Genomic DNA, 16,150 nt, shown 5'->3' on the forward strand with positions numbered 1-16,150 from the left:
AGGATAGGAAATGGGCATTTTAATGAGGGAGAAACCTAGGCTCAAAAAAGCAAAGAAACAAAAACAAAAACAAAAACAAAACCACACAGCATCTCAAGGCAATTGAACAAATCTGCTTCAGAAGCTGGACACTCACAGAAAGCCTCCTTGCCCTTGGACGTGACCCGCCTGAGCCGGAAGTCCAGTCCCTTATGGCTCAGAAAGGGCCCCTGTTGAGCACAGAGCAGGGAGACCTGGAAGTCTGGGTCCAGGGAAGAGGCTACCCCAGTCGGCAACCTGGCTTCCCCTGGCATGGCTGCAGGCCCCCGAGTCTCAGGATGGGTGGAAGCCAAGTCACTTGGTCCCCTTGGCGCAGACCCACGGTCTTGGAGAGGCACAGTCCAAAGCCACCAGCTTGCCTCCCTCCAGGCCCCCGCACTTGAGATCTGGCTGGTCTTCCTCTTCCTCCGGGAGTCTGGGGAAGGTGAGAAGAGGGGACAGAGCTCAGAGTGACGGCCCCTGCTGGCCTGTGTGCCCGCTGCCAACGCTGGCGTGGGTGAGGCTTCATCACCGCACGGGGTCGGGGGGTCCGGGAAGGGGCCTCAGATGGGAGCTGTGAGGATGTGCCATAGCACACTAGAACCATCCAGATCTCTCTGTGCAGCCCCCTCATCTACAGAACAGGGCAACGATCCTGCCTGGGTGAGTGCTCTGGGGGCCCGAGCAAGGGATGGGGTGACTGGGACAAGTGAAACTAAGGCTCCAAGCCAGACGGGGCCAGGAGGGTGGGGGCGGAACAGGGGGCTGAATCTGGGAACACATGGAGGCTCCAGATTGGGGTGGGGGGGTGTCAGCAGAGAGGAAGGCCCCAGCCCCTCTGTGGCATGTGCTGTGATGTCATTCCGGTCGTACTGGAGACAGAGGGGCCACCCACCCAGGCCCATGGTCACTCACAGCTGGGGCGACAATGGGGCCCCGTCGATCCAGTGCCAGCCCTGGGGGCCTCGCCGGGCTCCCACCCAGGAGTACTTGGGGACTGGGTATCCGCTCAGGAAGTCCTGAAGGAGAAAAGCAGCAGGTCACCCTTCTTCGGACACTAAGAGTCACCTGGGGCTTCTGTGGCCCCTCATCCCCGCCGGACCTCGGGCAAGTTCCCAGCTCACCCAGCTGTCCCCAAACACCAGGAACTGGAAAGCTGTATTGGATGCTTGCCGGTTGCCGGACACTGGGGACGGGAAATGGGGGGATCCCCGCTCAGCCTCAAGGAGAGAGAGCATGTTAAGGCCAGTCCCCACCAAGCAGTGTGAGCTGGGTATAGAGGGGACAGAGCAGAGGGCCGGCAGGGCACTCATCAGTGACATTGTATCAGCTCAGCACATTATGAAGAATATTTTTTAAAAAGATGAGAACAAAGACCATGGAGCCATAAGAAGCAAGTTAAGGGACATCGAGGGTTATGGTGGGTAAAATGCTGACTCCGAGGGAGGCACAATTACAGTCATGACAAAATGTGTTCGCACAAGAACGCAGACGCACGAGGGGAACGGCAAAAACCCCAAGGATGTCAGAGAGCTGTTAGAGATGATCTTCCTCTTCAATATTTGTCCTTGATGTCACACATTAAAGGAAAAAATGGCATTTAAAAATGTTTAACTTGGAAAAAGATGTTTTAATGTTGTAAGTCCCGGCATGAGGCCGCGAAGCTGGCGCGGTTTCAGAACTTACTTTGCCGCCACTTTGCACGCAAGGTCACACCCTTCCTTCCACTCCCACGAGTGATTCCGCTTTGGAGAATAAATCCAAGAACATAAAGGGGAGAAAATGAACTTGCCCAAAGATAACACAGTGCTATTTAGAAAGGAAAAATGGAAACCACCCAAATGCTCGGCAATCAGGAAATAACTGGGCCCTTTATGGGATATCAACATGATGGAAAGTTACAATGCTGTTCAGGATGCCAAGTACGTAGAAAATGTAACTATGAAATCACACCGAGTGAAGAAAAGCAGACCGCACCGGGAAGTACACTTTGCTCACGACATCCAGAAGCCTCTATTCATGAGCGAAAATTAGGAGACTGTCCTATGTGAGTTTAGGGTTTGACCAGTTCTTCACAAGAAAACTTGTTTAAGTTGAGAAATCCCAAACCTCGCTATTTAACCCTGGTTCTTAGAAAGTAAGCACGAAAGTAATGACTGTCCCCAAAGGGACGTGTGCAGACCCCATGTAAAGTGAGCTGCCCTAACCAGACTCCGGAGTTTGGTGCACGGCCTGTTGCTTTCCCATGTGGGACTGTGAACCTGGTGAGGACGGGAAGGCACACCCACGGCCACACATCGGGTTGGACTGCAGGCCGAGGCCCGCCAGCAGGGCCAGGCAGAGGGCTGTGCAGGGGAGGACAGCGAACCCGGAGGCGGCTGGGAGCTGAGTCAGTGGGCAGAGCAGTTCTGGGCAGTGGCTATAGCAGAGGGGGGCCCCTGCTGGCCGGCACCCTCCTTCTGGGAACGGGGAAGAAACACCGGGGGGCACAGGGCTTCTCCCAGCACGGGGATACCTCCTATTCAAATTCTGGTCCTGGGGGACCTTAGGCAAGGACACATTTCTGAGCTTCCATACGGGCCTCCGAAGTCGGGGCACGTTTGGAAGGAGGCCCAAGAGGATCTGTATAAAGCCAAGGGCATAGCGTACACACTCACTACAGGAGAACTCTGCGGTCTGGGCCGGAGGGTATGCAAACGCAGCCCCCAACAAGTTGCCAAGAAGCCCCTGTCCTCAGTTCGGGCCCCAGGCCACCTGGCTTGCCCTGACTTCCACCTCTGGGCCTCTCGGAACAGGAGGCACGGCCCGTCCCTGAACACTCACTCCTTTCCACCCTTCCTTCCTCGTAGTGCTGACGCCGTGCACTTGTTCTCACAGCTAGCAAAAACGACGGTACGGGAAAAGTATCATCCACAGATGGAAATTCCAGAAACTCGAGAATCACTTGAGTTCAAATCAATGCTCCCATAATGACGCCGCTGGCATCCCGGGGCCTCCACGGCCTCCAGAGGGCGCTTCTCCAACTTGGCCACGGATGTCGGGGCCCATGGGAATGGGATCCCTAGCAGAATGTACTTGAAATCCCATATCTGGCATCTTCAAGTGGAGGTAAATTATCTGCTCTGCCCTCAAACATTTCTTTTTTTCTAAAGTTGTGGTAAAATACACATCATGGAATTAAGCATTTTCACCATTTTTAAGTGTCCAGGTTGGTGGCATCGCGGTTGTCCACGCTGTTATGTGACCATCAGGGCCGTCCGCCCCCGGAACTACCTTCCTCGAGGGAAACTCCCTGTACCTCCAACACCCACCCCACAACCCTACCAGCCCCACTCTGCTTTCCGCCTGTGTACATTTCCGCTTTCATATGCAAATGATCAATTAGTTAATTGGCTTAATCCTTGGATGGGTATTTCTTCCTGTCTCTTTTCACCTTCCTGCAGTGAGGCTGACAGTCATGTGCACCCCTTGAGCTCCCTGCACCCCAGGAGACATAGCTGTGTGAGACCAAGGGCACCGAGGGCACCTCAACTTTCTTCTTTTTCGCTAATCTGGAGCAAACCCAGCTCTGCAGGAGGATGAGACCTGCTTTTCCAAGGGCTGGACGAACCACTGGTACCACCACAATGTCTCTGGGTGTGTGTCCCAGCTCCTGGAGCCTGGCCTTTGCCCACTGCCCCTGCCTGCCTCGCCCTGCCCCAGTGCCTCCTGGAGCGTCTGGCCCTCGTCCAGAGCTCGGAAGGATTCCAGACTTCCAGTCATCGTATTCCAGAATTTAACTGCCTGGGACCCAATCCTCTTTTTGTAAGGAACTTACTCAGACACGTATGTCTCAGACACGTATGTCCCAAATAATTGATCCTGAATGCTTAGTTTTGAAAGAATTCTTTATCTCAAGCTTGCAGTTTGGTTGGTGTAAGCCCATCTGCCCCCTGGAGGGTGCACCCGCCACGGACCAGAGGGCTGAGGTCATTCTGAACTGAACCCGTGTCCTCAGGGGCTAGAGGGCAGAGGCAGGCTTTCTGAGGATGCTTGCTGGGCTCGGTGGGTCCCTGCCAGGCTCGGCCCCCTCCCCCAGCGCCACCACTGTCCAGGGACCCACCTCTGCTCCTGTTCCCACTGGCTTTCATTTTGCGGACGCCAACAGGGAGGGGCCTGGGAAGGTTCCTCAACGCAGCCAGTTCTTATTTGACAAGTATAAGAACTCCAGGCCTGCCCCAGGCCTCTGGCAAAACCTTTATAAACTGGTCTTCTTCATAGGCTACTGTCCCTCTGGCATTTCCTCCAAATTATATACAGCACATATTATTTGCAGAACATTTACAAAGTTAAAAAAATAATAATTAAAACTTTAAGGAAGAAGAAGAAAAGACCAGTCATAAATCTTGCCCCCAGGGGTAACCACAATTAGAATAACGAGTATACATATTTCCTTCCTGTGTTTTTTCTTTGCGTGTATCTTTTTATCATACTGAGATCCCAAATTTGGTGTTTTTCAATCTACACTGTATCTTTTTCATTTCCCCATGTTTTTTGAAACAGAGTGGTATTCCTGATGATCAAATAACTCACTGTATTTCCCCAGCTCAGTGTTCTATCCACCTCCAGGAACTCTCTCAGAGAGAAAGAAAAAGGCAGGGACCCCCTTCCCTGTTGTATGGTGCAGAATAGCTTTCAGGTCAGGATTGGGCAGAACGGTCCAAGAAAACCAAATGTCATGTATGAGAAGTCCTAAGTAACAAATTAACAAGTCAAATCCAGAAGTCTTGGGGGAAGAAAAAATCCTGGCTAAGTAAACTATCACAAGAGCCCTAGAATATTTAAAAAACAACAAAAACAACAATGTAATTCATACAAAAAGAAATTCGGGAAGTAAACAAAAAGATATCATCTCAACAGACACACAAAAATTCATCCAATGAAATTAAACTCATTCATGTTTAAAACTTTTAAGAAAATAGGAGTAGAAAGGAATTTCCTGAAATGATAACAGAATGGGAAAATAAGAGACCAGAATGGGAGATGATGGCAATGAGAAATTCCCATAGCACTTGGGTAGTGGACAGCTGTGATGGGCTGAGCAGCCCCAAGAAAGTGCTGCGTTTTTTTCAAGGAAAAGGTCGAGTGAGAGGAAGCTGAGAAAGATGCCAGTCTGAATTGAGAAGTCCCCAAATGCTCAAATATTAGAGGCGACAGGTCCTTCTAGAGGCCAAGATACAGGAAAGGGGCCTGGAAAAGTCTGGTGACAAGTCTATAAAAGCAGCGGCGAAGGCCTCTCTCTTACCTCTTCCCACAAAATCCACTCACCCCTCCCATAGGCAGGTCACCAGGAGAACTGAGAGAGAAACCACAGGGGACCAGGGCCCAGAGCACCAGGTCTGGCTGAGGGTTGGAGGAAGTTAGACTAAAAAAGGAGAGGGATTAAGTGCTACATTCTTCCAAGTGAAACCTTGGCTCCCGTTCCCCACTGCTCTTGGAATGCTGACATCTTAGCACTCACTTAAAAAAAAAAAAGAAAAAGAAAAAGAATAGTTGAGGCCAGTGTGATGTCCCCATTGCAAAGCCTGCCCCTGCTAAAGCCCAGTGCAGCTCCTCCCCTCCACCCCGACACAGAGCTTCCAGCCTGTTCTCTAGTGCCTCGCTCTGGATTATAAGAGCTAGGGGTCATCAGACATTTCAGGACATTTTCTAACATGAAAAGACAAAAATCCCCCACAACTCAGTACATAGAATAAAAAGTACTTGCAGAAAAAAAAACAGATATAGTACAGGGAGCAGAACAAATTCCAAAACAAAGTTGGCTCTATCTATTATCTATAATGAGATAAGAGACAGGTGCCTGGGTGGCTCAGTGGGTTAAGTGCCTGCCTTCAGCTCAGGTCATGATCCCAGGGTGCTGGGACTGAGTTCCATGTCATCGGGCGGGCTCCCTGCTCAGCAGAGTCTGGTTCTCCCTCTCCCTCTGTGTGCATGTGCATTCTCTCTCTCAAATAAATAAATCTTTATAATGAGATAAAAGAAGATATTGCATCCTTGAAACAAATAGGACACCATAAAAAAGGATATTTGAAGAACCAAAAAGAGTTCTCAAAATTAAAAATAAGGAAGAAATATGGGCGCCTGGGTGGCTCAGTGGGTTAAGCCGCTGCCTTCAGCTCAGGTCATGATCTCAGGGTCCTGGGATCGAGTCCCGCATCGGGCTCTCTGCTCAGCAGGGAACCTGCTTCCTCCTCTCTCTCTGCCTGCCTCTCTGCCTGCTTGTGATCTCTCTCTCTCAAATAAATAAATAAAATCTTTAAAAAAAAAAAATAAAAAAAAAATAAAAATAAGGAAGAAATAAAAATGAAGAAAAACACCAATAAAGGGATAGGATTGTTCAATTTCAGGACAGAGCAAGAAGAAAGATGAAAGCCCTGAAATTTGGAGTTGGGCGGGGTCACACACAAAGGATCAGAAATCAGACTTATTAAATGGTAACACTGAACACTGGAAGATAATGAAGCAAAACCAGCACAATGCTAAGGGAAAACTCTTTCCACCCTAAAATTCTATACCCAGCCAAGCTATCAGTCAAGTAAGGTTAGAATAAAAGCATCCTCAGACATGACAGGTCTCAAGAAATTTACCAGGCATGCACTTTTTTTCCAGGAAATTTGTGTATGTACTGTGTATGTACTCCACCAAGAAAAGGCTATAAACAAAGAAAAAGTCTTGAGATCTAGGAACCAGGGATCCCACCTAGGAAAGTGTTAAAAGCATACCAAGGACGGAAACAAGATTCCAAAACAATGTATACCTTGAGCACTGTGCACCTTCCCTCCCTAAGACAGATCAATATAGTGATTAAACACACATTTCTGTGGTTTCTTGATTAACGCCTGCCACACTCATGGCTCTGTTGGCCATGTAAAGGTGAGGCTGGGTGTTCCAGCTCGTCCTTGAGTCCCCAGTGTCAAACACAGTGTAGGTGCCTGAAAATACTTATGAAAGCACCGGCAGAGGGAATGCTCCCTGTTAACTGCTTGGCCACAGGATGGACAGAACCGTCCCTGTCCCCATCTTCCCTGCTCCGCCTCTACTTCTTGGAGGGAAGAGTAATTTGAAGACCTTGGACCCCTGAGGTCTGGTCCTCTCGCATGTCACGTTATCTCCCCAGGCCTTGGTGATTTTCTCTGTAATGCAGAGATGCACTAGATCTTTGCCAGGAGTCTGTGGTCTGTGACGATACCCGCATCCTCCCACTGCCCACCGCCTCCGTCTCACCTGGGTGTGGCTCAGCAGCGGGAGGGTAGCCTGGTGAGCTGTGCAGAAGGCCTGACTGGCCTCCCAGGCCTGAGCTTCAGCAGAGAGGTAGTAGCAGTTCTCCTCGGACCACATCCAGCCCCGGGGACATGGCCGGCACCTGGTCCCTGCAAGCAGAGAAACCACTATAAAGAACTGAATGTACACACGTGAAAAAAGTCAAAATCCAGGGCACATGGGTGGCTCAGTCGGTTAAGCGGCTGCCTTCGGCTCAGGTCCTGACTGATCTCAGGGTCCTGGGATCGAGCCCCCATCAGGCTTCCTGCTGAGTCCTCTCCCTTCTCCCTCTCCCTCTGCTGCTTCCCCTGCTTGTGCTCTCTCTCTGGCTCTCGCTCTCTCTCTCTCATAAATAAATGAAAATCTTTAAAAATATATATAAATAAATAATCAAAATCTAGGCACTGTTTTGAGTGAGGGGGCAAATCTGGAGTGTGGAACGGGTGAGCCCTGGGAGAGCAAGCAGGGTACGCAGGGCCCCGGGCAGGCCGTGGAGTCTGTGCAGGGCACAGACCCCTCCCACAGGTGGGGTCTGCCAACCCCCTGTTTGTTAGAGCACAGGCTGCATCCAGCGGGAGGTAGGAGCTCTTTGTCCCTCTCTGCTCAACAAGCCCCATGGGGATGTCATTTTCTAATTCTCACAAAGCTGCCGTAAGGAGGAGACGCCCCAGTGGTGGACAGGGGAGGAGAGGGACCGGGAGGAGGCACCACACCTGCTCTAGACGCCAGAGCCACGATGGCGACTGCAGACATGGCCAGGAACAGGGCCATGACCGCCAGCGCCCAGCGCAGGGACTTCATGTACATAGGCAGCCCTGGAGGAGCAGACAACCGGGAGAGACGGGTTAGAAGGAGACGACCCAAACCACACCCGACTTGGAACCACACTGACTCACATACCAGCACCCCAGCCCCTTGGCCCAAGACACCACAAAAAACCCACTCAATTTAGGACAGAACTTCCTATTTGGGAGAAAAATGCTTGAAGATATTCTGCTTCTTAAATAACGAGAAGACCTAAGAGTCCGTTCAAGAAAGGGAACAAATGATGGCTGACAACCGTGCGCCGAGCACTGAATGGGCACGAGACACAGGGCACAGATCCCACCAAGAACAGGGCCAGACCTCTGCACTCACGGAGCTAACGGTACCAGGATCTATCCCTCCAAAGAGAGGGATGCGGGTTCCGTTGCAGCTTGGAAAGACCGGGGTTCAGGTCTGGCCTCCACAGGCCCCCCCATGTAGTTTTGGTCTTTTCTCATTTTGCCAGTGAAATCACCTGCCTCTTCTATCTCCCTAGGTCACTGGAGGCCACAGTGAAACATCGTGCAGGGTGTGCTTTGCAGGTAGGAGAGCAGGAGACAGATGTGAGGCTGCCTGCAGCTCAGGGCCTCGGGGGACCCAAGAAGGGCAGTGAGCCTGCGGTGGGCGGGGTGGGGGGGGAGCTCCAGAGATGGAGCAGGGAGGGAGGAAGGGCGGTGACAAAGCTCAGAGAAAGAGAGAACTTGTTTGATTGTCAGATGCTGCCCCGATGATGGAGTGACCGTGGAGACCAGATGGGAAAATGGGAAGAAGAAAACATAGTAAATGGTTAATCACAGTCATCGGCGGTTGTAAGCAGCTTTCCACCCGGAAACATCTAAAGTAATTGAGCGCTCCTGAATTTGATCTCTGCCTGGACACAGAGGTATGAAATCAATTAATGCAAAGAGGCCTCTCTTTAGATGCAAGTTCAATTTAAACTTCCCAATTTAAAAGCCAGGTGTCTGGGTGGCTCAGTCGGTTAGGTGTCTGTCTTCAGCTCAGGTCATGATCTGGGGGTCTTAGAATCGAGCCCCATGTCGGGCTCCCTGCTCAGCAGGGATCCTGCTTCTTCCTTTCCCTCTGCCACTTCTCCTGGCTTGTGCTCCCTCTCTCTCAAACAAATAAAATATTTAAAAAAATTTGTTTTTTAAGATTTTATTTATTTATTTGTTAGAGAGAGAGTACAAGCAGGCAGAGTGGCAGGCAGAGGCAGAGAGAGAAGCAGGCTCCCTGCTGGACAAGGAACCTGATGCGGGACTTGATCCCAGAACTCTGGGATCATGACCTGCGCTGAAGGCAGCTGCTTAACTGACTGAGCCACCCAGGCGTCCCAATAAATAAAATATTTTTTAAAAATTTAAGAAATAAACTTCCCAGATACCTGCTGCCAGGGGTTGGAGGACCTACTCACATCTCGGGGCCAAAGGCTGGGAATGTGACATGTCCAGCGTAAGGGTCCCAAGAACTCAATCATCATATTTTTGCCAAAACCCAGAACAGTGGAGGTTAATTCTCCAGCAAATATTTTATTATTTTGAAGAGAATGATTCAATTTTTAAAACCATATGCATATTCATATGTACCTCCATATGAATACACACAACATGTACACAAAGAAAGCTGGGACACATTTCCAAGGTTTTTCATAAAACATGTTTTCAATCATAACTCAACTCTAAAAGCACTTTTGAAGTCCTTGATTTCCTATTTCCATTAGAAAAAAACACTTGCTTCAAAGACTGAAAAGGGAAGTGTGTTACACAGATATATTTGAAGGGTCACATTCCATCTGTGACCTTTTTGGAGTTTGCTTTTTTATTTTTAATTACATAATCTGCTTCTTAAAGGGGTTTGACCCAAATTTTCATCAACTGATAAATAGATAAACAAAATGTGACATATCCATACAGCAGAACATTCAGCCATAAAAGGCAGGGCTGGTGGGGGCTGGGCTGTGGCTGAACAAGAGAACTTTATGCCACGTGAAAGAAGCTTGTCCCAGAAGGACACATATGAGTCCATCTATGAAATGTCCAGAATAGGCAAACCCACAGGGACAGAAAGTGGCTCAGTGATGGCCTGGGAGAGGCTAGGGGTGTTGGCAGCTCAAAGATACAGTGTTTCTTTTTAGGGTGTTGAAAACATGCTAAAACCACCTGTGTGATGTGTGATGACTGTGCACATCTGGGAATGTGAAGACCACCAGACCACGCGCTTGGAGCGGACTGTGCGGTTACATGAATTATAACTTGATAAAGCTGTTACCAAAAAAAAAAAATGACTTGAATATGCTTGGAATCAAAGACACATATAAATTGAGAGTCTTACAATAAAAGCAGAACTAAAAAGCCTGGAGAAGAAAAGGAACACAAATCTACCAGTCCTCTCGGTCAACGCAACAACCGTGACTGCGCGCTCTGGCCTTTCAGAAAAGAATGCGTAAAAGAAATAGAGCAGGTTACACAGCCCCACCCACCTTCTGCTCAGGGCTGCGTGGCTGCCCTTGGGAACGGCCCCCACAGAGCCAGAGTCCTCCCAAATTTCCAGACAGAGGAAGTCCCACCTATCCCTTTCCAAGGCAATTCCTTCTTTTTTTTTTGAAGATTTTATTTATTGGAGAGAGAGATAGCGAGTCAGAACGAGTGGGGGAGAGGCAGAGGGAGAGGGCGAAGCAGACTCCCCATTGAACAGGGAGCCCCACGCGGGGCTCGATCCCAGGACCCTAGGATCATGACCTGAGCTGAAGGCAGCCGCTTAACTGACTCAGCCACCCAGGTGCCCCTCCAAAGCAATTCCTAATTACACATGTAACCCCCAAACATTCTCCTTACAAAAAAATGAAAACACACGTAAAGCTAAAGCCTCTCTAAACCCGTCTTCACCCCACCTCCAATTCTGGACCCCCTTAAACCAAATCCTCTCGTGTGTGCAAACACACCCAGTCCCACGTGGCAATAATAACACACACTCCTTTCTCTCCAGCACCTTCCCCTCAGCTCCCCTCAGCTTCCACCCAATTTCCCTTCCCCCATCCTGGAATGACATCTGTGATGTCACATCTTCCGTTCACTCTCCAACTGTGAGTCCCTCTTAATCTGCCACATTTCCTACCCGCAGCTGATGCACTGTCTGCTTCCTCCTAGTCAGATCCAGTGGCCGGGGCTGGAACCAGGTTTTATGGGGCTTAAAGGTTATTCAATTTGAGGGGGAAATCTTAAAAAACAAAACAAAACAAAACAAAACTAAAAAACAGAAAATAAAAGAATGGAAAAAGAAAACTTCCAAATACAAAGCTCAGAATAGGACTGACTCAGAGGGCTCATGCCCATGAGTGTCCCTTTTGTGTCACTGCTTCAGGTAAATCTGTTACAAATGTCCTTACCCCTCCAGCTCGGCCTGACCGTGCTGGGCATCACCCTTCTGGGTCCCATTTCCTCCAGGTCCCCAGCGCCGAGTACATTCTTCCTGCCCATCCCACCAAAATTCGAACTACCTCTGGACTTCCGAGGCCACCCCACCTTCTCCAAAAGACACCTCCTGGGGCACCTGGGTGGCTCAGTGGGTTGAGCCTCTGCCTTTGGCTCAGGTCGTGATCTCAGAGTCCTGAGATTGAGCCCCGCATCGGGCTCTCTGCTTGGTGGGGAGCCTGCTTTCCCCTCTCTGTTCTGCCTGCCTCACTGCCTACCTGTGATCTCTCTCTCTCTGTGTCAAATAAATGAATAAAATCTTTAAAAAAAAAAAAAAAAAGACACCTCCTCCCCCAGCCTCTGTTCTCTCAGCTCCGGAGTCCTCCCTGCCCAGACCCCTCTGGCTCCAGCCCAGGCTGACCTGGGCTGTACTTTTTTTTAGTCCTAGACTCTTTAATTACTCCGACAAAAAGCTGTAAACTCATTCTGGTGGAGAGAATAACGTCTGTCCTTGCCCCAAAGATGCGCATGACTTAATCCCTGGAACCTGTGAGTAAATTAGGTTACATGGCAAAGGGCATTTCAGGTTTTGGTTGGAATTAAGGCTGCTTATTAGCTGACCTTAAGATGAAGAGATTTTCCCAGGTTTTCTGGGTAGGCCCAATGTAAACCCAAGGGTCTGTATAAACAAGGAGGCAGAAGAAGAGGAAAGTCAGAGAGGGCAGCAGAAAGAATCAGCCCAACATTGCTTGCTGGCTTGGAATATTCTGAGGGGCCCGAACTAAGGAATGCAGCCTCTTCTAGCTCCAAAAGGCAAGGAAACAGAATCCCCCCTTAAACCCCCAGGAAGGAACACAAGGCTGCTGACAGGTCAGTTTTAGCCCATCAGACTTCCGACCCACAGAACTGTAAGATAATAAATTTGTGTTGTTTCAAACCACTAAGTTCGAGGCAATTTATTAGGGCAGCGATAGGACATACATCTTTGGGGAGCCTGGGTGGCTCAGTGGGTTAAGCAGCCGAGCCTTGATTTTGGCTCCCGTCATGATCTCAAGGTTGTCAGATGGGCCCCATGTGGGGCTCCACACTGTGCCTGGAGCCTGCTTGGAATTCCCTCTCTTCCTCTCCCTCTGCCCTGCCCCGTCTTAAGTGTGTGTGTTGGGGGGAGACAATATACCATCATTTAGAAAATGTGCTCACGCCAAACTGCAAAATCCCGAGTGATTTGTGTCCCTGAACCCTCCCCGAGACTAAGATGTGGCAGAGCCCCTCAGGCTTTGGGGCCTGTCTAGCTGGCCTGGCCTTCCTCTAACCTGGCCAAACTCTTGGCACATTGCCTCCTGAGCCTTCCAGTTGGAAGCGGCCTTTGCCACCCCTGAATCCTACTCACTTTTCAACGCTTATTCCAGGAAGCTTTCCCATGCCCCCAAGCTCACCAACCACTCCCTCCTGGCTCCTGGGCCAGGATTGTTTATGCTCCTTCATTATTATTATTTTTTTTAAGAGAGGGAGGAGAGGGAGGGCAGAGGGAGAGGGAGAAAGAATCCTAAGCAGGCTCCATGCCCAGCACAGAGCTGGGGAAGGGCTCCATCTCACCACCCCGAGATCACGATCTGAACTGAAATCGAGAGTCGGGGCATAAACGATTGAGCCGCCCAGGCGGCCCTCCAGGCCCCTTCTTGTCCCCTGACGAGCACCCCGCCCCCAAGACGGGCCCCTCTCCGCCACACACCGCCTCCAGCAGTCTGGTCCCCAGTCCCCCCGCAGTAGCTGATGAATGGGGGAGTGCTCGGGGCCCGATGCTCCTCAACAGAGGCGGAGGGAGAAGGGGAGTCCGGGTCCGGAGACCCGGTTCCCGGTTCCCGCTCGAGCCGCCAGCGCCGTCAGGTGATCCTGGAAGACCTCCCTCTCCGGGAAGCCCTCCCACCTCTACTTCTCAGCCGTGCCGCGCGCACGAAGAGGGCAAGGTGGAAGTTCTCGCGCTGGGGAGGCGGAGTGGTGGCGGAAATAGAGGTTTTATTCTTTGCGCGCAGACGAACGCGGTACAGTTACCTAGCCCCGAATGTTACGGATCCCAGGCCGGACAGGCCAGGTGGGGCCGGGGCAGCGGCCGCAGTGGCCCCGGCGCTGGGCGGCTGTGGGGGGCGCTCAGGCGTCGTCGCCCCCTCCCGGCCGCGCGGGCTTACCTACGAGCTGTATGGCCCGGGGCAGCTTCTCGTCGCCTCCCGTCTCGGCGCGGTGCAGCAGCGCGCCGGCCTCCTCCTTCTCCAGCCCCAGCTCCCGGCAGCGGCCGCGGCACGTGGGGGAGCCCGGCAGCTCCGAGCGCCCGTCGGCGGGGCTCGCCCGGCCCTCGACGTCGAGGCCGCGCTCGGGCCGGGCGGGGGTCCGCGGCAGCAGCGGGTGCGCGGGGAAGGCGTGGCGGGAGAAGGCCGGGGACTCGGGCACCGGCACGGTGAGGAAGCGCGGGGACGGCGCCGGCGAGGGCGCGCGGCTGCCGCCCGCCACGCCCACGGACTTCACGCGCACGTCCACCTGCAGCTCCACCGGGGCCCAGGCGCCCTGCGGCGGCTCCCCCGGCACCAGCTCGGCCCCCGGCGCCTCGCCGGCCCGGGGCTGCTCGGCTGAGGCGGGGCCGGGCGACGGCGGCTCGGAGCCCGCGGACACCTGGCGGCGGAAGGCGCCGTAGCCCAGGCTGGGAGGCGGGAGCCGCAGGAGCGCCGGGCGAGGCGGGGGCAGCTTCTTCCCGCCGGAGAGGTCCTGGTCCGCGCCCGCCGCCTCCTTTGCGGCGCGGGCCAGACTCGGGCTGCTCTCGGGACTCTCGAGCTGTCGCTCCTCTGCGGGGACCTGCGGCTGCTCCGGCGCGGCGACCTGGCTCCCCAAGGGCTCCATTGGGAACTCGGCTCCGGGTTGGTCTCCTCCGGACCCTGCTTGGGCCCGCTCCATCCGGTGAGCAGAGCGACCGAGAGACGCAGAGCGAGCGCACCTGGGTCCAGGTATGTAGTCGGCTTCACCAACTGGCTCGGGATTGGTCCAGCCTGGTCCCTGAAGTTTTCAGGCCACGCCCCTCTGCCCCGCCCACCCGAAGGACCCCGCTGGGGTTGGCGGTGGCTGGGATTCTGTTGGCCACGCCCGCTCCGCAGGGCTGCGGGAGAACGGAGCAGAGGGCCCGCGGGGTTACCGAGAAAGAACTGGAAGCAGAGGCTGAAGGGAGAACCCAGAGTCCCACCTGACTCCTTCCTCTTCTTTGTCCCCAGTTCCACGGTCCTCTGCCATTGCGCTGATTTTGAAGATTACAGTTTGGGCTGAGAGCGGTTGGCCATGTCTATGAGATGCTGAGACCTCAGGAAACCAAAACAGAACAGCGGGGCCAAAAGAAATTCTGTGGCCTGGGGAAGAGTAGCAGAGCTGGTTGTCCTGACAGTGTAGTGGGGGAAGGGACACCACACCTAAGAGACTTCCTTACAGCAGAAGTCCCGGGGACAGCCGCTCTGGAGGGATGACTTAGTACCCTAACCCATTAAAAACTGAGGGATGAATAAGCATGCCCGCGCGTTTTCACAGGGAGAGGAGCCTGGCCCTAGTCAGCCGGTGTGGTGCAGTGCAGGGTTCCCAAACCTGGCTAGTGATCTGAATTCAAATCTCGAATTTGAACCGTCGTTGGCACCAGCATCGACCAGGGCCGAAAGTGCAGCCAGCACAGCAAGAAGGGGGAGCAGAAGCTGCAGTGGACCCAAAATGTGGCCCTGGCCAGTCCCTCCAACCTGCTTTCTGGATTCTGTCCCCTTTGTGTGCGGTCACACTTTGATTTCACAGACACTTAATGAGCCGGGTCCCTAGCCTGTGGGCACACAACGGATTCTTTCCCAACATCAGTAAACAGGAGCAGGTGGTAAAGCCTCCTTGGCCTCTCCTCCTCCAGCAGACACTGGTTTCTTCCTTGTACGTCCGACCTACTTGCACACTTTCTTCACTCCGTCGTCACATCCTAAGCCCTCCTTACACCACCGCAGTGTTTCTCGCCCCGATTAGTCTGCTGACATTTGCCTTACCACGGACACCACACACCTTCAAATCCCGCACATGTCTTCAGTGCTTGCTTTATCTTGAGGAAGCCACGCATCTGTGGCTCTCCTCACGTGCACTCTGCTGGTTTTATCATCTGCTCCCAAAGGCTTCTCACTCCCCATTAGGTCATGGACCGTGCAGCTGTCCCTCCAGCCCAGATCTTTCTCTGGACCTAGACCGTACGTAACAGGCCGTGGGGTGAATTTCATCTCTCCACCCTGCCCTGCCCCGAATTCATATGTCCAAGTCTTAATCCCCCAAGCCTCAGAAAGTGGCCTTCTTTGGAATTAGGGCGGGGGCTGTGATGATGTCATCCCAGAGTAGGCGGGTTCATAATCCAACATGACTGGGGTCCTTATAAAAAGGGGATATTTGGACACAAACACACACACACAGGGAGAACACTGTGTGAACATGAAGGTAGAGATCAGGGTGATGTGTCTACTGGCCAGGGAAGGCCAAGGATTGCTCGCAAACCACCATAGAAAGCAGACAGGCCCAGGAAAGATTCTCTTCCCACAGACCTGAGAAGGAACCAACCCTGCTGGTGCCTTAAC

The 16,150-nt window shown here is 52.4% G+C and overlaps 1 protein-coding gene across 1 annotated transcript; it reads right to left on the minus strand.

Moving 5' to 3' along the window:
• Window positions 1-232: 232 nt before the first annotated feature.
• KLRG2 (killer cell lectin like receptor G2) lies at window positions 233-14,510 on the minus strand. Its single transcript, XM_044246695.1, has 5 exons — window positions 13,715-14,510; window positions 8,031-8,132; window positions 7,282-7,427; window positions 934-1,037; window positions 233-454 (listed from the first exon to the last, which is right to left on the minus strand). The coding sequence occupies exons 1-5, from the start codon at window positions 14,469-14,471 to the stop codon at window positions 334-336; spliced, it is 1,230 nt and encodes a 409-aa protein (XP_044102630.1). The 5' UTR covers window positions 14,472-14,510; the 3' UTR covers window positions 233-333.
• Between the last annotated feature and the right edge of the window lie 1,640 nt (window positions 14,511-16,150).

Source organism: Neovison vison, chromosome 4 (genome assembly GCF_020171115.1).
Source record: "Neovison vison isolate M4711 chromosome 4, ASM_NN_V1, whole genome shotgun sequence".
NCBI classification, from domain to species: domain Eukaryota; kingdom Metazoa; phylum Chordata; class Mammalia; order Carnivora; family Mustelidae; genus Neogale; species Neogale vison.